General features: G+C 39.7%; 1 protein-coding gene across 10 annotated transcripts in view; it reads right to left on the reverse strand.

Annotated features, from left to right (window-relative positions):
* The window catches only part of ENOX1 (ecto-NOX disulfide-thiol exchanger 1), a 356,911-nt gene that overhangs the window by 21,827 nt on the left and 311,249 nt on the right, over positions 1-23,835 (reverse strand). For 9 of the 10 annotated variants that reach the window (XM_064408719.1, XM_064408714.1, XM_064408715.1 and 6 more), the window contains 3 exons: positions 21,281-21,465; positions 6,257-6,364; positions 1,525-1,581 (listed from right to left, as the gene is read on the reverse strand). In XM_064408719.1, coding sequence (XP_064264789.1) covers positions 1,525-1,581; positions 6,257-6,364; positions 21,281-21,465 — 350 coding nt within the window. The remainder of the gene's footprint in view (positions 1-1,524; positions 1,582-6,256; positions 6,365-21,280; positions 21,466-23,835) is intronic. The other variant, XM_064408720.1, reaches the window with a different exon arrangement.

Genomic DNA, 23,835 nt, shown 5'->3' on the forward strand with positions numbered 1-23,835 from the left:
GAAACAAAACTGGATCAAAATACTACATTTTGAAAAAAATTGCTATTGACCAAAGATTCTGAAATATTTTGTTTTAGATATCTGGGAACTGTGTACCAAGACACTCTCTTTACATGTTTCCTTTTAATGATGTTTAAACTTCTATATTATATAAATATAAAACTTTCAAGCACTTCTGTTTATCCAGTTACATATGACCCAAAATATGTGCAGCTTGAAACTTTCAGATAATGGTACAGCTTGAAGCTTTCAGGTAATTTCCCTTTAAAACACTTCAATACCACAAAACATTGTTTCATCCACATTTTTGGTGAGGAAGCAAATTCTTTTAGAGAGTTTATAAGAGTTACATGTATATATATCTTTAGGATTTCCTTTGGGAAACCTGCAATCAGCTATTGCACAATAACCATTTTTTACCTAGCATATGTGGGTATTTCAAGATCATCATTGGATTAATGTATTTTTGGTTTGCAAACAGAATCTTTCCAAGGGGCAAGGGAATGCTGTGCAGACAAACTGCAGCTGCAGATTTGTTGGAGCTATCAGACAATATTGAATGTCTCCTGTCCAAACGCTGAGAGCTACGAGGCTCTATCGACTTCACTGCGGAAACGGATCACAATGAATGAGATTTAGGAAAGGATTAAGAAAACGAGGACAACATTTCCTTATCAAAAAAGCAGCTCACAAAACTTGAGCCTCCCATTCAGGCTTAAAATAAAACTGTTTTCCTGAGCCATTAGACAACACATGGACTAAAATAGACGTTAAAATATATTAGTGTTTAAACTGTTGCTAGTTCACTTGGCCAGGAGGAAGATATCACATATAATTGGTTTTAATATTCAAATGTTTATGACAAAAACTGCACGGCTTGGATGACAAACACAGCAGGGAACTTTCCCTTTTTTTCTCTTCCCTCCTTATGGAAATTGCTGTTTTGATGGAAATCATTAAGAAAATAATAGAAGCTTTTTTTTTTTTTTGGCAGCAGGTTTTTAAAAACATGACCTTAAGAGTCCTTTAATGTTTTTTTGGCTAAATAATGATTCAGTGAATTAATTTAGTCCTCTTGTGAAAATTAAGTGTTTCAAAATTATACACCTATATGAACCACCTCACTCAGAAATACAGCCAGGCTTGCCCAGCTGCAAGGTGGCAGCCACAGGGACAAATGGTGTAACGTTGTAGCTTGACTAATCCTGGACAGGACACTAAGGAAAAGCATTTCTTTTGCAGTTGTTTCCATGGTATCTTTAACACCCAGACAGAGCAAGTAGGACACTGGTTGTTAAAGTCTCATCCAAATAAATCCTACAAAGTAAATTGCATGGAACCCAATTTATCTACCTTGAATGAAGTTTGCTGGGATTTGAACCTGTGGCTTCAAGAAAAAAACCCAGACACCTCAAACTTGATGTGCAAATCATTCAGCCATTCTATCAGCTTTAAGACATACACAGTAAATTTGAGACCATACACATATATGTACTAAATCAACACATAGACAGATGTACCTACATTTGCTTGAGATTCATCATGCCCATTGACTTCTGCTAATTCCTTGGCGCTTTTTAACTGCAAAGAGTGAAAAAAACCAAAACAGAACAAAACAAGAACATTGCTTCAGTATTTCACACAGTTATCTTTGATTTATTTGAAGGAGTGTTTTATAAAGCTTCCAATGAGAAAAACAGATGGAGCATATAATTCTAATGAGTTTTTGCTCAAACCATTTTGAAACCAACATACTTAAGGCTTGATAGGTTGGCAAAAAAGAAAAATAATAGGACTGGGTCATTATTTTTTAAATAATAAGATTAGAAAGTAGTTTCAAGGCATAAAAGGTACACGGATTTCTCTCTCAAGAATAATAAACAATTTAATTTCCCATTGTTTTTGCTATTAATTTAAACTTTACAATATTTGCAAGTTGCCACTAGCTAAATAGTGTTTTGCCAATGATTACTTTTGAATGATATATTTTGAGGTAAGATGCCGAAGTGCTACTATACATTGTCTTCCTGACAACATACCTAAATAACTGACATGGCTCCTGGGTATGATGGAAAAGCAGGGGAAGTGAAGAACAGCTCTTTTATTTAACCAGTGGCAGGAAGAATGGAGGGGACACTGCAAATATATGACCTGAACAAAAACTTTTTTTCCCTCCTGAATTAGCTTTCAGGGGAAAATCCAGGATTACATTGGGAATTGTAAAGATCACTCTCAGGAGATTTAAGGAAAGTCCTAGCTCACATCTTGAGCCACAGTGAAATATGCTGTCATTCATCCTGTGATTGAGCAAACAGAGCAAAGAGGAGACACCACAGCTCTCCTGAGCCTATAAGCCATGGAGGTTTGTACACTTAAATGAAACTCATAGAATAATTTGCTCTTTAGGTTAAGCTCTGAAAAGATATGCTTTTATTGTAATTTCATTCACAGCAGATATCATGTGGAGGAGGGGGATGCAGGGGGAGGAGAGGGATGTGGAACAATAAATACAACATTCCTCTGAATTTTTTTTTTTTGCCAAATAAACTAGGTTTGATGTAACTGTTGATTCTATAGCTCTGGCTCTGATTGGCAGGAGTTCTAAAATCCTGATGAAATGGAACACAAATATGTATTGATTAGTGGCTGACTCAGAGGTGTTGGTGGACTACAATCCTAGGGGTTTGCTTACCTCCATCATATTTTTGCTACATGGCAACAACAGCTGAACTGAATGTGATTCAGCTCCCAGCTGTTCAGTTTCCAACCTTACACTTAAGGTAAGCAGGCCATGCTCTTATTATGCAGGGCTGTGAACTGCACCAATTCAGGAACTGCTGCTCAAGCCACTAAACCAGTTTTCATGAAGAGGGAACAGGGCAACACTTCCTGATAAAGTAGTACAAAGGATATCTGGGGACTGCAAAATCATCAGGTCTCCTGGTTCAATTCACTGAAGCTCATCTTTCAAAAGCCTCAAGAAGTCTGCAATTTATACTGACAGCAGGGTGGTGCATTTCCAATGAATGCTACATGTTTTCCCTACTCTGGAAAAATAACCATCCTGTGAAACCACTCCGCTGTGAGGATAGCTGGTAGGAATGAGCTGAGATGGCTACTTCCAGACAAGCACCAGAGTTAAGTATTTATGCATTGCAGTGTGGCTGGAAGAGCTGTTTCCTGATTCTGCCAGTTCTTCATTATAGAAATTCACCCATCATGAGCAGTCCTGTTGGGTTCAGCTGAGTTACTCATCTGAATATGAGGTCAGGAGAGCGTGCTCAGTTTTGTAAAACTGTCCTGTGTGCTAATGGAAGTATCCTGAGTGCTCAAGGAATAATGCAGTTCAGTGCTTATGCTTTGCCTTTGCCTTTCTAGGTTTATAAAATGCCATCACCCCATGGTGACTGTGGCTCCCTGGCAAAGTGCTCTTCTGGTGACATGCCACATCCCCATCAGCCACACGTGGGTTTGATGGGAGACTGGGCTCAGCCTGCAGCCCACTTTGCTCTTGCAGGCTTTCGCCCTGCCAAGGTTTCCCTCCATTATCACCCTGGCACTACTTCATTGGTTGATATGATGCAGAGAGGATGCTTGAGCCTCTCCATCTCTTTTATTGCACAGTTTATATGCTCTGAAAAGCATGCCAGAGCTTAGGCAAGAAGGTGCTTGCATTCCTGCCAAGACTAGGACCTCTGCAGTGTAGATAATGGTGGAAAACTTAAGAGTAGAATGTGTGCAGCTGCATTTCCATAGGTTGAAGGGGTGAAGTCCCTTTTTGTACAATATATTTTTTTTCTAAATTATTATTTAAATCATTTTCTTCTCTCACATGTTAAACAGAGAAACGCTGGAAAAGGAAGCTTAAAAAAATGTACAATATTGGAAAAACAGGACTTGCCTTGCCCCTTACTCTGACTCCAGGGTAAATGAGGGGCAAGTGTGATGTTAGCAATGGACAATGTGCTGAGGCAACACACAGAGCCAGTGCCAGCAACAACCAGGGGCCTGCCTGGAAGGAGAAGGGATGAGGAATCAGAAGTATCTGAAAAATCTAATGCTGTGGTGGGGTAGGCCTGACTGAAATCAGCGTGTGTGAATCCCTCAGACAACCAGAGCTGATGAGCACGTGCCAGATGTGATTCAGAAGCTTTTGACTGCTGCAATGCAATATGGTGCACCAGCAAGAGGGACTTCTCCCAGCAGGACATCCCAGCCTGGATGTGGCTGGGAGCATGGAGCAGCTATGCTCGTATGGAGCTGCAACCCCTATGCAAACATGCCCTGACTGAGGCAGGGCAGGTTCCCTGTGCCAGCTTGAGATAAAATGCCAATTTTTAGCACACAAATCGCAAAACCAAGCCATAAAGTCAAGGCAGGAGTCCTGTGCTATTTATTTTTGAAAGAAAAGCTCTATTTACTTGGCTTGGCTGCATGATTTTCAATACCCATTGTGAATAAAACACACACATAAGCTTGGTGCTTGTAAAGGAAAGCTGTGAGTCTTGGCAAGTGGGGGTCATTACTGCTAAGGCTTCTGCTGTTCTGGAAACTTTTGGAACTCGTTCAGGGTTCTTGGAGGAGCACACTGGCTGCCTTGCACTCTTCAGGAATTCTGGCTACTTACAGTCTTGGCCTCAGGCGCGTTTCAGAACTAATTCTCAAGAGAAATGCAGATCTAGCTTGCCTTTCTTCCAGCTACTGTTTCGTCTGTCTGCCTAGCATGAGTGCACATTTGATTTGCAATTAGCAACAGTCTGCAGAGATTCAGCAGTCTACCCTGGTGGTCCCTACTGGGCCTCACATTGCAAGATCTTCCTATATCTTTTTGCAGCATATAAATGGTATAAAGATATAAAATAACTTTGTGCAATTTCTGTTTCTCTCTTTTTTTTTTTTTAAAGCGCTTTATAATGCTATACCTTAAAAGCCATGTGAAAATGGAAATGAGATGCAATTAATTCAAGAGACCTGGTGGAATCTGTGTTTATAAAGATTCTGTCATTACCAAATCCATTCTTCCTCATGGCATTTTCTGTATTACAGTCTTGCCTCAGCTTTCATTTAGGTTATCTCTGTGACCATAACAGCAAAGAACATAAAAGCTTCCAGAATCTAAATTACTAGTTTGTAGAATATATTTGTCATCAGATATGTTCAATGATAAATGTTAAAGGTGGAACAATGCCCTAACTTTCATAATGAACAAAAAATCAGAAATAAACATAATTTACTTTTCCCAACGTGTACATTAAGTCTATCATCTGTCTGCAGATATACTCAGACCTACATGATGAAAAATCTTGAACATTAGAATCATCAGCATTTTGAATCTCTGCCACCTATGCAATTCAGATCCCCCAGACCTTAAACTGCAAATACTTAACCAAGCCATCAAATATTTTAGCTGAAAGTTCATATAGAAAGGGTTAAAATAAGGTCTCAAAGCAGAGACTGTGCCTGTGCAGCACAGGTGGGGATTTTCAATTTCAATTTCACTGTGTCCAAGTCACACGGTCTATACAGAAAACACGTATTTGTGCACACTGTGCTTGCACATAAAGCACTGTTTCTTCCCTAGATTTACAGATTTAGGGCCAGACATGCTTTTTGCTGTGTAGCTATCCATCCTTATAGCACATCCTTGCTGTGTAGCATCCTTATAAAACAATACTGTCAAATGTACTTCTCTGTGTCATAGTACACCTTAGTATCAAAGAAGGTGGGATAATCAGATTTACAGAGATTTGATTCTCACTGCTTAAATAAGTGCATTGATAACTACTTTTTTAATGCCATTATTATAATGCTACTGTAAGTTTTTTATATACTCATACTTGTGTGAATTACACAGGAGATGCCAAAATGGTTTTTTCAATACTATTCTTAAAAGGAAGAACTGTTTTGGCTCAGCTATATTTAACTTCCCCAACATTTTTTTAAAATTCAGAGCAAAAACACTTACCACTGGTATCTATATAGAATACTTAAGAGGAAATACTACTCAAGACATGAAATCCAGTATTGGACAGTATAAAGTAAGGGTCCATTTTCACTCTATTATCTGAAATTCTGTTAACCAAATCAGAGCAGACAGACAGGATACATAAGGTTAGGTCTTGCTCACAACATACTCTGTGGTCAGACTCCTACAGATTTTGGAGGTGAAGCCATGAGACTTTCAGAGCTAATGGTTTTGCCTTCCTTCCCCTTAGCATGCCTAAGCCAGCACTTTTCTCCTGCCAAAATCACTCACCTGTTCCTGCAGGACTTTAAGCATTGCTTGTGTATGCGTTTGCTCTTCTTTTGCTTGCTCCAGTTCAGATTTTTTGTTATTTAATTCTTCTTGTATGCTCAGCAATTGCTGCACAAACAAAAGAAGTTTCTGGTTAGCCTCGTCTGGATCCAAAGCAGTTTAAAACCCCCAGTTTGACAAATCCTCATTTCAAACAATGTTTTGCAGTCTGCTCCTACATTTATTATTGTTGCATAATCTGCTGTGTCTAAATGGACCAGAGGTAAATTGTTTTCATCTGCATCTCCTTCTGCGGCAGTGCACCACGAGTAATGCATCTGCTAATGTGCATTAAGCTATTTTTTACATTAAAGCAGAAACTCCTGGTACAGTGTGTCACCCACAGAGTGGCTGTCACATTTGTCTGAACCAAAATCTTATTTGTAGAAGAATATGTGGTGGTTTTAATAAGACTGGGGTAAACACTATGGTACATAAATAATTTAAAAGCACAGCCCTTTAATATAATTAGTCATTGGCCCACAGCCATTTTCATTCTATGCAAAGCAATATTCTGGAAAGCTTTCAGACTGACTTGCCAAGAAGACAAAAGCTTTTCCTTTTTTTTCTTTCTTTTTTTTTTTTTTTGCTTTGTGCTGCAATATTTTATTAGGTCAGGAAGACTGATGTCCTACAATCAATATATCAGCCAGGAAGACTACTGATCTACTGTCAAAACAAAAAGCTATGACCAAAATCTATTTTTATTAAGAGAATTCTGGGATGAAGGAGCATATTTGAAAGCCCACGTCCCCTGGTCTTGGCTAGCTTTAGATTCTGCATAGATTTATTGTGACTGTCAAGAGCAGGTCAGTAGATTTAATTAATTCTGAAATACTTATATGTTTTTGCATTGATTTGAAGAATGTTAGACAATGATGAAGAGCAAGAGCAGACAAACAGGATAAGAAAAGAGTTCATGTGTTTTCTCTCAGTGAATAAGAAAGGAAACAATGATTTTCTGGGGCAACATATTGCTTGTTAGCACACTCCATTTAAAGGAGTAATTGAACTACTAATTGCTTTACTAACATGCATTACTGATTTAACCATGTACCTACATCTAAAGCTTAGTTTATGGTTGTGCTTAGGGCTGGTGGCTGACTCAAACTGATGATGCAGGTGTTCAGCATCTTAGTAAGTTACAGACAGCAAACCTAGAAAAAATCTTGGCCTTGTTCCACTGCACTGGAAGTCCCAAGCATCAAAGGACACGGTGTCAGCATTGTTTTCAGAGTGACTTGGAAACAGATGACATTTCAGGGACTGGTGGAGTTATTGGTAGTGTATTTCTGTTGTAAGTGAATATCAGTATGATGGATTAATTCAGCCACTGAAGTAAAAATACACGTGGGTATATGTCTGATTATATCTCACACACTCTACAGTCCAGCGGAGTTGGTTAGCTTTTTGATGGATCATGCCGCCTGGACTGTTCCCTGGGAGCCTTCGAGAGACATTCTGGTATGTGTTTTCACTGTACCACAGCCCAAGATCATTTTGAATCTCAAGATTTTTCCATGAAATAAATAGGTCTCTTCCACTGAGGCTCATACCCAAACAACTTTTGTGTGCGAAACTCTGCTTTGGCATTTCTCGAACAGGGCCGTGTTCACCTTGCCTGCTGGGTACTACGTCCCACATTTCCAGAAGATACACTGGATTTGTGTACACTGCCATAGGTCACACGCTGATACCCATGCAGGTTCCCATGCAGAAGGGACCATCTAGTCACCCCTTGTAAACTTGTGTTATAACATACCTTTAAGGCTCACCTAGGATAGGTCTAGCTGATGTCTGCAATTTAGAGAGAATGGACTCTAGTCCTCAGAAGAGAAGCAGAGAACACAAGACACCAGAAAGGTGCCATAAGCCCTCTTAGTGGTCACTAGCTGAAGCACCTGAGGCGTGATAAGCAGACTGTCACCCACCTAATAGCAGCTGGTGAGATGTCCTCTCCTTTGCAGCTACAACCTGTTTGACCTCACACACCTGAACATATCATGAGAAAGGAGTCTTTGCCCCCATTTCAGAGTCTTCTCTGAGCAGTTATGTCTCACCAGTGTGGCCAGACTCTACCTTCATCATGGTTGGGAGGATTTTACTCCAGCTTCTGGGAAAAACCCTACACACCATTCTTTTGAACAACATAAACTCACATCTGGATGATCCCAAGTGAGTTTTCATTTCATCTTGCCTCTGAACAATCTTTCACTAGTGAACGACTGTTACAAAGAGGAAACCAAGATTGACTCTTGGGTTGAACTTGTTTACACAACTGAACTTAAACCTCCTTCTCTATCCCACCCACCCCCCTCCCCATGGTTCTTCCATGGCCACGTTTCACTTATTGAAGATCAGCTCACAAACTTCCACTGTTTTGTTTTCACATCTCCCACTGTGATCTCCAACTGTGATTTAGTCTAATTATATAGCTCTTCTTTTGACCCCGACTTTTCCTGTTTTGGGTTTAAGGCAATTTTTCCAAAACTGTCTGAGCATGGGAGGAATTGATGTGGAAGACACTGAGAGCATCAGAGAGAGAGGGAGATGTGATGCTCTGCATCTTTGTACTTGGCTCTGGACCAGAGAGGAACAGGAATCCCAGGAAAATATCCAACATTCTCAGTTTCCCTGGGGTAATAGAGTGTGCACTCTTATTGGAGTATGAACAACAAAGTGCTTGATATGAGATAAAACCTTCTAGCAGTCTTAGTGGTTAAACTGTCAACTATTGAAGGTTTACTGTGTGTGCATAGGCTTCAAAGACAGTAAATGTGTCCTATTTTCACAGGGGTGGAAAGCAGAGTAACTAAGATATCCTATTCCCATTCATACATAAGATTTTTCATTCACAAGACTGGAACCTTCTCATTCAACCTCCAGAGATGTCAAAATTTTTTTAAAATTTGGAGCCATCCCTTGGGGGTTTAACTTTCTTTTTTTCCCCCTCATATTTATCTTTAAAAGCTGCAGAATCTGCTCATTTTGCATGGGTCGGGTTTGCATATTTCTTTTTCCTGAGCGGTTGATGCTGCAACCAAAAAGTTGTAACAAGGAGTTATACCTGCCAAACAGCATATTTTTCTCCTTTAGTCTCATTTTGGAAAATAAAGAAATAAATGTGACTGAAAAAAATATCAACCTAAGACAGATGAACAGCCTGAAAAATTTCAGCACAAACACGTGATGTTTGGCAAAGTTAGAAGCAAATAAGAAAAGGATCTTACACTGGCAGAAATGAGACAAGTTTCATAACAGGGACTGCTGTTACGCCTGCTTATAAACAGACAGGTTTTCCATAAAGATTATAATGAATGGTGCCAATATGTTGGTATTAATTATTCAGAATTACTTTTTCATACATAAATCTACTTATTAAAAATTGATCCTATAGATATTTCTTTTGCCCTTCAAATTTCTTGCAAATATATACCACAATCAATCAAAATAAAAAAAATCCTTCGTTTCAATAATTATGCTGTCTGATACTGTTCCACCTACTCTGCCATCTCACACAGACTTTCTGCCAGAGTTTCCCTGTGTGGGAAACCAACCCACTACACTGATGGTCACCACAGCTATAAAAGTGTGTGTTCTTTCAATCTTGTCTCACATCTCTGGCCATTCCCTTTAAGCCCTGATGTTCCCAGCTTTGTGACACAGCATTCAGACAGAAGTTCCCCAGTTCTATCAGGCAAAGAACTGATTTCATGGCTATACAGCCAGGAAATATCTGGCTCATATTTCTGTTTTATTCCATGTCCCCAGTGTGCAATTTTTTGGGTCTGTGAGGGTGCCCTGCATGTTATGGAAGTGTCTTTTCCCTCAACCAAAATGCAAATGTCAGGAAGTGGAAAAGTACATCACAGAGCTCATCACAGCTCTGATGATCCTGAAGAGAGACACCTGCAGAGCTCCACCAGTAGCAGCCTGGAAGCTCAGCTGGTCTACGTGCAACCAAAAGCATTTGTCACCACGGCTGCCAGCTTGACCCTAGGAGATAGAGCTGTGTAGTAGGACCAGATCAGACTGGCAGACATCACTAATATCCTCTTACTGGTATTTCCAGACAGGTGATGGGAAAGCCAGAAAGAATTAACCTCCTGGTTGCTTGTCCAGAGATGAATCAATGCATTTTAGACACCCCCCCTCCAAAAAAAAAAAAACCAACGCAAGACACTGCTTCCAGTGGCAAACTGGTCTACATAGAAATGGTAGATATCCCTATTCCTTCTTTCATGAGGACCAAATCCTCCCTGTACACAATAAGTGGGTAGCTAATTTTGTTATGTGGGGCAAAAGAGGGTGTGTGTTTTATTTTGACTTTTTTTTTTCCCACATTCCCACTCCAATGCTGAATCCCTGCCAGAGACAGTTCAGTACCACCCATATTGCATAGATCTCAAAAGCACAGACAGAAAATTACCATCTTAAACCAATCTTCACAGCTTCTGAAACATTAAATATAGATGGCATTATTGAAGCCAGCTGAATTACTCAGGCTGTGTACAATGCAGTGCCAGTGTGGCCAAGAATGCTAACAACTGAGCAGCACACATTGCCTCGGAATATATGAGAAGTCCTAAAGGGAAAGTAATAGCTTGCTGTTATGTAGCACTGTGCAGCCATGAAATACTCCTTCTCTTTCCCCTCTTCCTCCTTGCCCACAGTTCTTCATGGCTCCCCAAAAGGCAGTGTGGATTTGAATATAAAATATGGACATACCTAGAAGTGTGGTCACATCCCAAGCCTAGTTCGACAGACAAGGATCCTATAAGGAAAGCATGATTTCCAGCATGAAGCCAACAACTTTGCATGCAAAGACAAGGGAGGCAGACCAGAAGGGACTGCAGGGCCTGAGGCTGTACTTAGGATGCTGTAAGGCTGACAGAATAATGAAAAAGGAAAACCAGCATTTGCCACAAGTTTAGCAGTTATACTCCTGAATGGTCCTGCCCCTGCTATTTTGTTTATTATTTTCTCTACAGCTGCTTGAAATGAAGTATGAAAAGGTTACAAAGATCTTAAAGAAAGGGCAGTAAGGAGGAGCAGAAAAAAGAACACCTCTGGGGTGGGAGTGCTGACATCCATCACAGGCTGTGCAGGCAGTTTCAGCAAACCCAGCCTGTTCAGCCACAGGAAGGAGGTGCAGACTCCCCCATTTATGGAATAGCTGCAGAATGTCCAGAGATTATCTCTGTTAAAGGTCTCTGGAATCAGTGTATCAGTCAAACAGGGATGCTCTTACACAGGTCAACTGAGCCAACTAAGTTGAATGGTTGTCTTCAACACCCAGTGAACTCAGGCAAACTGGATTCTGCTGCTCTTATAATGTGTAGGAGAAACATACTCATATTACTCTCCACTTATTATCTATAGGAAATATATCCCTATACAGGAAAAATGGATTCATTAGGTGCCTAAAAAGAAGGTGGAACTTATGTGTCTCAAATATGCAGGCTGTATCCCAATCAATGGTACTTTTTTCAGTCCAAAAGAAACCAAGGCATAGATGTAAAATAGTACCCCTGGGAAGCAGAACTCACTTGTGCAAAAGTGAAATACTTTCCCCGAAACTACACAAGAATTGGAGATCTGAAAAGTATGAAACTACAGGAATTCAAATAGCTGCAGAGTTCTCCTAAAAATTAAAGCACTCACTTATGATAGCAATTTTTAATGTTTTATTATATTTTTCCTTTGTCCTCAAGTAAAACCTCATTCCATCTTTTCTAAGTTCATCTTATATAAAGAAAGAGAAGTGAAGAGTTTGCCAAATGGAAAATGACAAAATTCACTAGGAAATGAATGTTTTGAAATTCTTAGAAGCTGCTCACAAATACAGAGGGGAAGGATGGGAAACGTTTCCTTTCAGAATCTTCCTTAGGTAGGAGGAAAAGGAAAAATGAATTAAAATGAAATCAACCATTTGCAAAATAAAAATACAAATCCCTCTCCCAGTACTCCCATGGACTGTCTGGAAGAGTGTCTTTCTCTTTTTTCAAGACAGACAAGATTTCATATCACAAATGGCCAGCACATGGCAGGCTTGAATAATGAGAAAGTGACTTCCCAGCTGAGCAAATATGCATTAGTAACAAGACGCTGATGAGGCCTGACAAATCACCAAGGAAACAGGAGAATGTGAAAGACAAGTCAAAGAAGCTTTAGAAATGAGCCCTCAAGGAAGTTAGCCATGTTGCAGCAAGGCATTATTAAAATAAAGAGTATGGCTGTGGGTTTGGGCTTTCTACGGGATTGAAAAGATGCACAGTGTAATAGTGCAATGTTTCCCATCCCTGCCAGCTCTCAGGGACTGCTGTGTCCCTGGCTGTATGGATGGAATTATTTGGCTGGATAATAGGGTTTCCAATGCTGAAAGAGGGATGGTAAAGTGGTAAACATGGATGAACAGCCCAGCTCCTGCTTGATGGGCATTCACCTGCACAGTGAGGTTTTCTGGCTCTCTGGCCAGAGGCAAAGACCATGCTGAATGTGTTTGCCCTGCAGATTAACCAGCTCAGAGGGGGCTGAGGAGCTGGACACACACTTGACAGGGAAATGCGTGTGCTGGCACTAAAGAAAAGTTCTGTCCAGCTGCTTCCTTAGGGAGGTATTGCCATGCTTACCTTCCCTGCTTTTAGACAGACTCCAGAGGTCCTACAGTGCTCTACAGTGCTCAGAGTAGTTGCAGGCAGGCCTGTATTCTAAGAAATAAAGCAAAATTGGAGACAGATGGACATGGACATACTGAAACTACGTAGAGGGAGGTTACGGAGGTGGTGGTTTTCTTGAGTAAGGGTTGAGAACTCTAAGGCTCATAGAAGCTGTGGACTCTCCATCCTTGGGGGTACTGAGACCACAGCTGGACAAGGTCCTCAACAAAACTGAGATGACTCCAGAGATGCCCCTGTTTTGAGGAGAGGTGTACCTGACCTTCAGATGTACCTTCTAACTTCCAGGGTTTTTCCAGGGTTCTAGAGGATAGCTGATAGATATCAGAGAATTAACTCTCAATTATTTTGTTTCTGTGATGCTTAGCAATTTCATCTACACCAGCTACAAGAGGCAATGTTAAGGGCTGGGCAGCAGAGGAAAGGGGAACATGGGGGATGCATGTCTACATGGAAAGCTGCAGAGACAGTCTACTGCTTTCCTCTGCCAAGTAATTTTCAAGTATACCTCTTACTCATCAAGAAAGACAAGTTGTCCTCAGTCAGCTATGGACTTTTGCAGCAAATGAAGAAAAGACCAAGTCCTTAGGAACCTTCAAGAATGAATCCTTCATCTCAGAATTTAAATACACTAATAAGACACTTAGCTCTATAGCATCAGGGATCCTTCTCTAGGATCTGGATTTCACAGTAAATTATGCAAAGTCCTTTATTTTGGTGGTGGCCTGTGAAGGGGAGAAGCCTGACAAAAGGCCAATATACCTCATCAATAAAGCTCCCTCCTTTCTTTGCTAATTGAGGTGATTGGGATATCACACAGCCTTTGACTTTACTGACAGCAGGTGAGTAGATCCTGATCCCCATCAAAGAAAGAGGGTTGATCCCAAATGAGTGCCATGTTCCCCCTGCCCTTGTATCCGTCCTACAAGGGCAAAAGTTGGCACCTTGCATGATGCACAGTCAAAGAAAGACATGATCATCTAGTCATAACAACATCATCTTCTCCAGCCTTTCACCTGTACTATAAACTGTGAGTTAACTCCTCACCAGTTAATGGCACTTGAGCAGTGTGATCCCATCTCTTCTTCCATGGGACTGAAAATGAGCATGATACAGCATGCCTTTTCTCAACAAACCTAAACGGATCTTTTAAATTTTGATATCCTATTCAAGAAAAAATATTTTATTTCTTTTGATGGGGAATAAAAATTTAATTAGAAGAACAATATTATGGAAGAGAATCAATTTACCCAGTGTAATTTCCACTGAAACACAATTCCTAGTAATGGAAACAGAGTTCTTAGCACTGATAGCATCAAACACAATTGGAAATTCTAATCAGCAAGCCAATGCTAGTATTTAGGATCTTTTAAAAATTCATGTAAGATCACTGGACTGTAAAACTTAAAAGATTTGTCCTTTACCACCACTAGACTATACAACCATCTTAATGAACATATTAGTTTATTATTTCATATTGTAAATAAAACGTGTGAACCCAATTATTTCTCTATGAAGGGTTTATTCTTGCTGCCAATCTCAATCTAGCTTTACCAGCACTAGCAGGAAAAAAGATGCTACTCTCCTCCATCTTAGAACTAGAACAGCTGTTGGAATATGGTGCCTAAAGTATCTGTGGGCCCTTATTTACACTCCCCTAATATTATTGAAGTGGTGGTTGCAGAAGTGGGAAATCAAACACTACTTTCAATAAAGAAAGGTTGTTAAACAGTGAAGAGAAGCCATTTGGCTTGTCTGAGATCTGGTAAATAAATAGCACTTAATTGCCAGCTGCTCCTTTTTTTTTTTTAATATAATCAAAAGAGTAAGTGTTTTCTGGAAGTTTAAACATGGATTGGACTGTACAGAGCCCTGAAAAGCACAAGTGAACTAAGACAACATTTATGGGAACATTTCTCCCTCTCCTGGGAGATCATATATTTCTTAATCGGTTTTCAAATATCAGCCACTGGGTGAGAGAAGGAACAGGCATGGAAGTGAACATCTGGATGTTGGGTCCAGTCCCTCCCACTCAACTTGTATCCATTCCCTTTAAGGTCATTAGTACTGCCATTACTACTCCAGTGCCACTTTTGCAGGGAAAAAAAAGAAAAAATATCTAACTGGAATACATACTGCAATTAAAAACATTTCCAACATAATTATTCTGATCTGTTTATTTACCAGGTAAAGTGCAAATAAAAGGGATATTTTTTTATCTCTTGTATTTATTCTTATTTAATGCTGCTTTGGAGAAGAATCAGTTTATAGTTGTGGACAAGTACATTGGTTGGGTTGCATATTTAATACATGTTTGGTGAGCAAGAGGTAGATGGAATAAAAAAAGGCTACAAATCTCCTCTGCACTTAGGCTATATTAATACATATAGCCATAATATGCTTCATCTATTCAACAATGATCTTAATTTCAGCACTAAACTGCTACTAGAACCTGTACATTTAAAGGTATATCATTGTTATAATGGCCATGGCACATACACAGCACCAGATTCAGCAATTTTCAGGCACCAGCATCTGTGTCTGTGGCTTCTGACATTTCAGAACATTTGTATGTGACAGAAAGGAATGGCTGTGACAGTTAACAACACATGTGAAGCATCTGAGACCTGCAGACCTCAGTGCCAGCTGAGGCTTATTGGAACTTAATAGGTGGTAGATTGGTTAAAAGACTGATGAGGAAAAAAAGCCTCACAATGCCCTGCCCTACTGTCTGTTACAACCTCCTGCACAGAAATGTTCTTTTTGTCCCTGCTCCCACTGAAAGAGTGTGGACCATGGGACTATTCAGTTCTACTGCTTGTATGAGAAAAAGCTATGAAAAAAAGGGAAGGAAAGACCTGAGAAGTGCCATCTTTGCTTGTAGAAAAAACTGCTAGCTCCATCTGAAAATGGATTGGCTCTACTCTAATGGATGGGGATGGTAGAAATCCAATTAATTTCAAAGGCAGCATAGTGAGGCCAACAATAGTTGCCTTTGGATTTTCTACTCAGAAGAGTTACAATATTTTACAGGTACACAGTCTTGCTGAAAAAGCTGATAGATGCCTCTTGTGACACCTCAATTAGATAACAGGGTTGTAATCTGTCTCCCAGTGATGGTACTGTAGAAAATGTGTGCTCCCCACAGTCTGCACCACCAAAGATGTACCCTGACCACCCTCCTTTGAGGGAGCAATGAGTGCAAAGAGGGAGCTGCAATTCCTGCCCTGCCAACCACAAAAGTGAGGCATAACACAGACAAAACAGTCCTGCATGAACACTGAAAGCCTGAAATGAGGTGTAGGGCTGGATATTAGGAAACATTTCTCCACAAAAAGGTTTGTCAAGCTTTGGAACAGGCTGTCCAGAGAATTGGTGGAGTCACCATCCCTGGAGGTATTTAAAAGATATAAACAGGCCGTTCTTAGGGACATGGCTTAGTGGTGGACTGGGCAATACTGAGTTAATTGTTGGATTTGATGATCTTAAAGGTCCTTTATCACCTAAATGATTCTGTGATTTTGTGATTGCTAATCATCTGGCATTTATCACAGCTCTTTAAAGAGGTGTATCAGTCTCAGATGCATGTGCTATTTATTTTACATGTTAAATGATTAGTGAACTACAAAAGAAAGTCCTCAGTAGGCAGAAAATGTCAGGAGCAATGTGGCCTTTGCAGAAAGACCTTGAGCTGCATATTGAACAGCAAGGACAGGAAGGTATTGAACAGGTGATGATTAACTATGTACTCTCTGCCTGCAGCACCAAATGGGGAAGGGTCTCTCAGGTATACAAAGCAAAATGCACAGGCAGTGATTCTGGCAGATCCTGACTTCTGAGCGTCCAGGTTCACAATCTGCATTGCAATTCACATTAAATTGGTATTGTCCAGAGAGAAAAAGAAGAGAAGACAAAAGTGGACTCTTATCACACTGCATCAGAGTAACACCCATCTGGGTCATCAGCAGGGCCAGAATATGTTCAGTCTCCTGCTGAGACATGCTGAGCTGAGTTGGTGGCACTCACAGCAGTGTGTCAGCCTTTATGTCAGCCCTACACCCACCACACATGACTGTTCCCTTTGTTCTGGCTTTCCAGCCTGAGCACTAATTTTAAAAGAGGCACTGCAGCGCATCCCCTGCTGCTGCAATAACCCCGTGGCTGGGTTTTAATGCCCCCCTGCCAGCAAAGGGGAGCCTGTGCTGTCACTGTGTGTTAGGAGTATGATCCCAAGCCCAGCCAGTGATTCAGGCCCCTCAGGGGATGGGACAAAGAGGTGTCTCTTAAATATTTGTCTCAGACACACCCCAGCATGTGCAATAGCAGAACTGTAGGCACTACCTTTCCTGGACTTAACATAGATGGAAGCACAATTTAAATGAGGATTTGTGGATGACACCCTTGCCTGCAGGAGCTAAATTCAGCCCATCATGCTCAGGGAGTTATGAAAGAACATTATCCTACATTTACATGATGCAGTGAAGCACCATGCACAACCACCAGCCCACTGGCAAATGTATCAGTTCAGGAATCAGCGCGGCTGTACAAGCATGGCCCCACATCTTGGCCAGTTAAGCTTGACAAAAAAGGTAGAGCTAACTTGTTAAATTAGAGTCATGCTAAAGGACATGTGCTCTGTAGACTCGGGATTAACCTGAGGCTTAAAACATTGCACTGAGGTGGAAGTGGTTCATGAACAATCCTTGATGACCAGTAAAAATCTAAAATTTACTCTAACACATGCTAATGAGTGTCATCTCCTTTGTGGAAAACTGACATTTTTTTCAAAGGCTTGCTAACACTATCAGTTTCAAACAGATTGTATAAAGGATCTGGGAACCACATCATTAATTCAATAGAGACTCACTGTCAAATTCTGAGCCTTGGTTTCAAAGCAAGGTGGTAAATAAAGGTGGCAAGTGCATTTCTTCAAGAATTATATTTGATGGACAATATACAATAAAAGTATATTTTTAATGCTTTGTTCTTGGAATGGCTGAAAGATTATGTTGAGGATTTTTTTCAAAAGAATTCTGCCTGCTATTCCACATGTAATATGCTAAAACTAAATGGTTAAAATTTGGAAAAATTATATACCCACTGAAAATTGAGGCTTATAATTTCAACCATTAAGCAACACTTCTAGGTGATATTTTCTGCATTACCTATAGTCATGTATCTGATGAAACATTTCAGATAAAGAGGCAAGATTAAAAAAATTCTTACAGCTGTGCTGCGAAGTGTTGCAAAAATAGTTACAACTAAAACATCCTTTCTTGTGATCACAGACTTTTTTTAGAGCATGCCAAACACTGCTGGAAAAAGAGCCATTCAAAAAGTGATCATCTTGGTATATGCGTTCTCATATAGAAATAAATTGAAGGCAATACCACCTATGCAGCAGTGACAAGTTAATTCAATTTCCATCTCAAAATCAGGTAAAGTGTATCTCATTTGTTACCATGGATACAAGACATTATTTCCATTTGTTTGAGATCTCACAGTGGGTATGAAATTAAACTGTGACACAGTTTTATGGAGGAAGTTGACTAAAACCCCATAAGTTCAATGTCATTAGTCCAAAGGATTTTCTTTTTTTAGACACAGCAAATAAGGAGGTTGCTACTACTGCCCATAAGGTACACTTCATAAGCAAACATCTGTGTGATTTTCCTGATGCTACTTCAGATCAGTGGGAGTGATGGAAGAGAAAATAAACATTCATTTCATCAGTCCTGCAAACACAGGGAAGAATCCTGAAAAACATCCAGATGGTAGAAGTATATTAAAAATATATCGGTGGTGTGTTATTTGCTATTGTTTGGCACCAAATATGTTTACAGAAAATGTCTTGATTCTGAAAATACATCCAATTTCTCTCAGATAAATCTGCTTTTCAGGCTGCAGCTCAAATCACTTGTTCTCTGGTTTTTAGAATTAGAAGAAGTGCATGAAAGAGTAGGGGAGAATGAGGAGAAAAGAAGAAGGAGAAATATGTTTTTCAATGCTGACATGTATGAAGGGTTCAGGAATTCAGTGGCATTCTGTTTACTTGTCTGAAATTAATTTTAATATATACAAAAGGATAAAAGGGAATACAGGTCTTCTTGTTAAATTATTTATACTCAAGTCCTGGATATATATTTAATATTTCATAGTGAGACTGATTTCCATAGATGCTGAGCACCTGCTACACTGACGGATTTCAGCTAAGGTTGTCATCTCTCAACATTTACAAAACCAAGCTGAGATAAAACTGAGTCTACCTAAATCAAAGGTTTATTTCTACATATTCATGCATTAACTGCATGAAAATCACAAAGGTTATGGGATGTCATGACTGTGGCTAATTACTGAAATCCAAAACCATCATCCAGCTGCTTAACTGACTGATAATTTCCCACCAAATATTCTGAACTTCACCTCCCGTGCTTCTGTGTTGCTGCTCTCCTCAGCATATTGTCAGACTGGATTATCTGCAGTGTCTTCTCCAGCTCCTTGGGCCATCTCTAATTATATCCCATTGGGAGCAAGTGGGTCTGACCCTGAGACGGCAAACTAGAAAAATTGAGAACCTCACAGCAAAACTGTCACGAACACAGAAACTCTCAGAGGAGTAGGGACTGCAGTGTCCATGGCCAGCTGAACAGAGAGATAAGTCAGTAACTCTGTTATTGATTTGCATTATTAACATTTGCTTGAAGTTCAATACAAATCTATTTATATTCTACAGACTTGATTATACTTCATCCAAACCCCAGACAGAAAATTATAATAATGTCAAATGGGTGCTAGGGCTCCAGAATTTTTATTTAGTAGAATTTTATGCCTCCTTTTCACTAATTCTAATGGAGAATTAGCACCAGGATTAAATACAGCACAATCTTTACATATGGTGTTAAATTTATTAAAACCAGTGGTATTTCACTATCCATTTATATAAGGATAAGATCATGAACAGACCTCAAGCTTATCTAAAGTACACAGAAACATTAAGTGTTTCTGAGTAATGACTTAATTCTGAAGTCTGGGAAAGATTTCATTCCAGAATTATCAATTACTTATTTTCAACTTTTAAAGTATTTTGGTCAGAATTATTCCACCATACAATAAATCACCCTGATTTTCTAAAAAATTGCAGGCTTAACGGGGCTTGTGTTGATATCAATATGTGTGCAGGGTTGCCTTGTGCTCTGTTATTGGGTGTTAGCTGGGATTTGCAGACTTGCTGGATTCATAGGCACCAGGACAGTCGTGCAATTCCTAACCCAACAAGGCAGCTCAAATGTAAATGAGTATCTCCTGGGTTTTGCCATACAAAAGCAGCTTAGTACAGTCTGGAAGTGGGTACAACTTGTCCCCTTCTGGAATCTAATAACCGGGGGTGACAGAGGAGTGTGAGCGATGCTACAGATGAAGGAAGCAAACTTAACCTATGCAGTGCTGGCATGAGAAGCTCCACTGCAGCTGGGAGCACAGCCCAGTGCTGTGCTGAGCCACTGCCCTTGTGTTCTGCCACGTACCAGCTGAACACAAGTGCCTGGGCAGGGAAGATGCTGCCCACATGCACGCTGGGCCAGGGCTGCTCGTGTGTCACTGGACATGTCAGACAACACAGTGGGAGCAGGCTGGATGTGCTTGCCAGGACTCACCCAGCACAGTGTCAGGAGCACACTAACAAATAAGGGATAATAATTATGATAAACTGACACCCCTTGCCCCTGCAGGAACACAGTGCAGCTTCTCGTTGACTGGTGTCAGAGAAAAAGCTTTTTTGCTGCACTAAACCACTTAAAAACTGTCTGAATGAAAAGGTTACATCCATGGGTCAGCATAAATGATAATAGCTCAGGAAATAGCACTGATGTTGCTAACAATTTGCAAGTTAAGGAGGGTAGTCTGGACACGCTGATGTCTCAGTCATTCTCAAACAATAGCAGAAAAAAAGATGCAGATGAATGCAAACGAAAACATCACACCACAGAGCATTGATTATGATACATTAGACAATTAAAAAAAAAAATTGTACAATATCAGGCCAGTTGGATTAAGTGAGAAGAGAAACAGAACAATTTGCTCATAACTAGCAAATGCATAAAGAGTTTTCTTGGATGATCAATGCATTTTATGAATTTCTAAAATGACTATGCCTAAATATATCCCCAAACTCTCCTCCTTTTCCCCCCATCTAAGTCCCTATGATTTTCTGAAAAGAAATCAGACATTAATGAATAATCTTGAGTACAGCAGAACCCCATGGTACCACTTCCTAAAATAGAAGACCTGTTCTTTTCCTCCTTAGCAATACCTGCTGCATGCCCTGCATTGTCTGCTGTAGGAACTGCAGCTGCTGGTCCTTCGTAAGGCTCTCTTCTGTTCGAAAGAGCTGTCCTTTCTCCTGCTTCAGGAGCTCCACTTCATTTCTGTAAGCATCCAGCTGCCATCGGAGACTATCGTTCTCTTCCTTCAGCGCATATGCTTGGGCGGCTAGAGCTAAGAGAAAATGAAAATGTGAAAAAAAATCAGTGAAATGGATTGTTTCTTTTCAAATAATGCAGAGGGCATTGTCTGGAGAGATGACAATACAGCTGAATGCCAGGGAGACATTTCGGAGCTGAGACAAGACCCAGCAGAGCTGAAAATGATTAGGTTCTGGCAAGGATTGTTGCTGGGAGGTTATTTCCTGGGATGGAAGAAGCCATAAAGTGACCCTGGATAATTCAAATGCTACTTGCAATCTGGCTGCTAAATTTAGGCTTATATTTTAGGAAGAAGCTGGCATGCAGTCCAAGGGCAAGGCACTCACCAACTTTACAACATTTTCCTGTTGATGTTATAGGAACTGATACAGCCATTTAGTATTTATACTTGCACAGTGGCCAGATGTTCCAATCAGGTCTGTGCTAAGGAATTTTCCCAATGTAAAGTTGCTGGATTTAGTCCCATGAGAGAGGAAATAGAAATTTCACTCCAGTCTTGCTATGAACTACTTCACAGCAACAGTTGTGAGGAACCATTCAGACAGAAAAATGGTGTAATAGAAAAAAATTATATAAAATGCAAATGCTGAAAAAAAGTGTTGGCACTACAAGAACATTACTACATTAAAGGCATTGAAAGACACTTAAGTCATTTCCTTAGGAAGCTCCATTTGGCCCCTTTTCAATTTAGAATGGCATTTTTATTATCATAACTGATAGCAGGTGTTTGTGAAGAAATCGATTAGTATGCAGGGATGGAAATTACATTTGCCAAATGACTTGCACAGTTTGCAATATAAGCTAAAATTTGTGTAGCAAAAGGCAGAAGGCTATAAAGCATGTAGTAGGAACATTATTTAAATAAATTATCCGAACATAAATACATATAGGGAAAGGTGACATTCATTAATTAGGGATGTGGCTATCATCCTATAGAAGAACACACTCCTGGTAGTATTTATATTTGGCAGGAGCAGTGGCCATTTGGCACAGCAAACTGCCATACCATGCTATTTTCTTTCTTGGAACCTGGTGACACAACAACATTACAGAGCAGCTGTAATTAAAAAACAACAATCTACTATGGCCGGTTCTATCAACATTTGGTAACTGAACCACATAAATGATTTACATTCCTGATTAAATGATTTCAGGCTTGGTATCACAGAATTCTTTTTTGCCCACCTACAACAGCAGTATGGTTAAACTCCAAATTATATGAAATTGCATATTAACTCCATTTAATACTAGGCACCTCTTGACTAGACCTTCTGCAGATAAAGAGTCCCCTGTTCCCCATGATAACATGATTCAGCACATTTGTGAAATTATACCAGCAATTAGGTAGAATGTCACAATATTTCATTAGCAATAAAAATGTTTTATCCTTGGTAGGACAAATCTACCTTCATTTCAGATAATTTTTGCTAATTTTAAAGAAGTGCAAATGCATTATTCAAAATGAAGTACAGTCAGCCACTATTCAAATACAGACAAGAACTGGTTACTCTGCTCAATTTGGATATTTTGCAGAATCTCTGCAAGATTTAGCAAGAGTTACAGTATTGTTATATCAAATTAAGTTGTTCTGAAAAGCATGTAATCATCCTTCCATGACAAAATTTACCCTCAAGAAATTGTACTAATGAGTCCAATGGGCAAATAAGAGGATGAAGTACTTTTTTTTAGTTTTTATTTTATAAGAGCCAACAAGCTATAATAAAAGAAAGGATTAAAAAAAAATAAGAGGCCCAGCAAACAGAAACATCTGTCCAAGAAAAAAAAATCTCAAGTCAAAATTAAATAGTATGTGTTGGAATGGATTTCTAAAGATTATTTAGTACAACCTGTGCAATTGTCTCACCATCCTCATCCTAAAATATTTCTTCCTTACATCCAATCTAAACCTACCCTCTTTCAGTTTATAACTGTTTCCCCTTGTTGTGCCACTACAGCCCCTGTAGTGGAAAGTGGAAAGTCTCTCTGTCACTGTCATTTGTACTCTCTTACTTCTACCAATTAGACTCTCACAAAATTCATGCCTTTAGTTTGTTGGGGGTTTTTTTGTTTGTTTGTTTTTTGTTGATTTTTGTTTGTTTGGTTGGTTTTTTGTTTTGTTTTGGGGTTTTTTTTTGGTTGTGGGTTTTTTTTTGTTTCTCTTTTTATTTTTTTTGTTTGGTTTGGTTTTTTTTTAATATAACACCAAATTCTAGCAAGAAACTGCCTACCCTTCAGCTCCCTGAGAACAGGAATAGACACCATCAGAGATGTACTCAAGTTTCCACAGCGACTTGAGAGCAGTAGTTCACCTGCTGCTCTTCATCTATTCCAGCTCTCCAAAAACTTCTGAGAGCTGCTGTACAAGTGGGGGCGTGAGGCCTGT

Source organism: Passer domesticus, chromosome 2 (assembly GCF_036417665.1).
Source record: "Passer domesticus isolate bPasDom1 chromosome 2, bPasDom1.hap1, whole genome shotgun sequence".
Taxonomy (NCBI): domain Eukaryota; kingdom Metazoa; phylum Chordata; class Aves; order Passeriformes; family Passeridae; genus Passer; species Passer domesticus.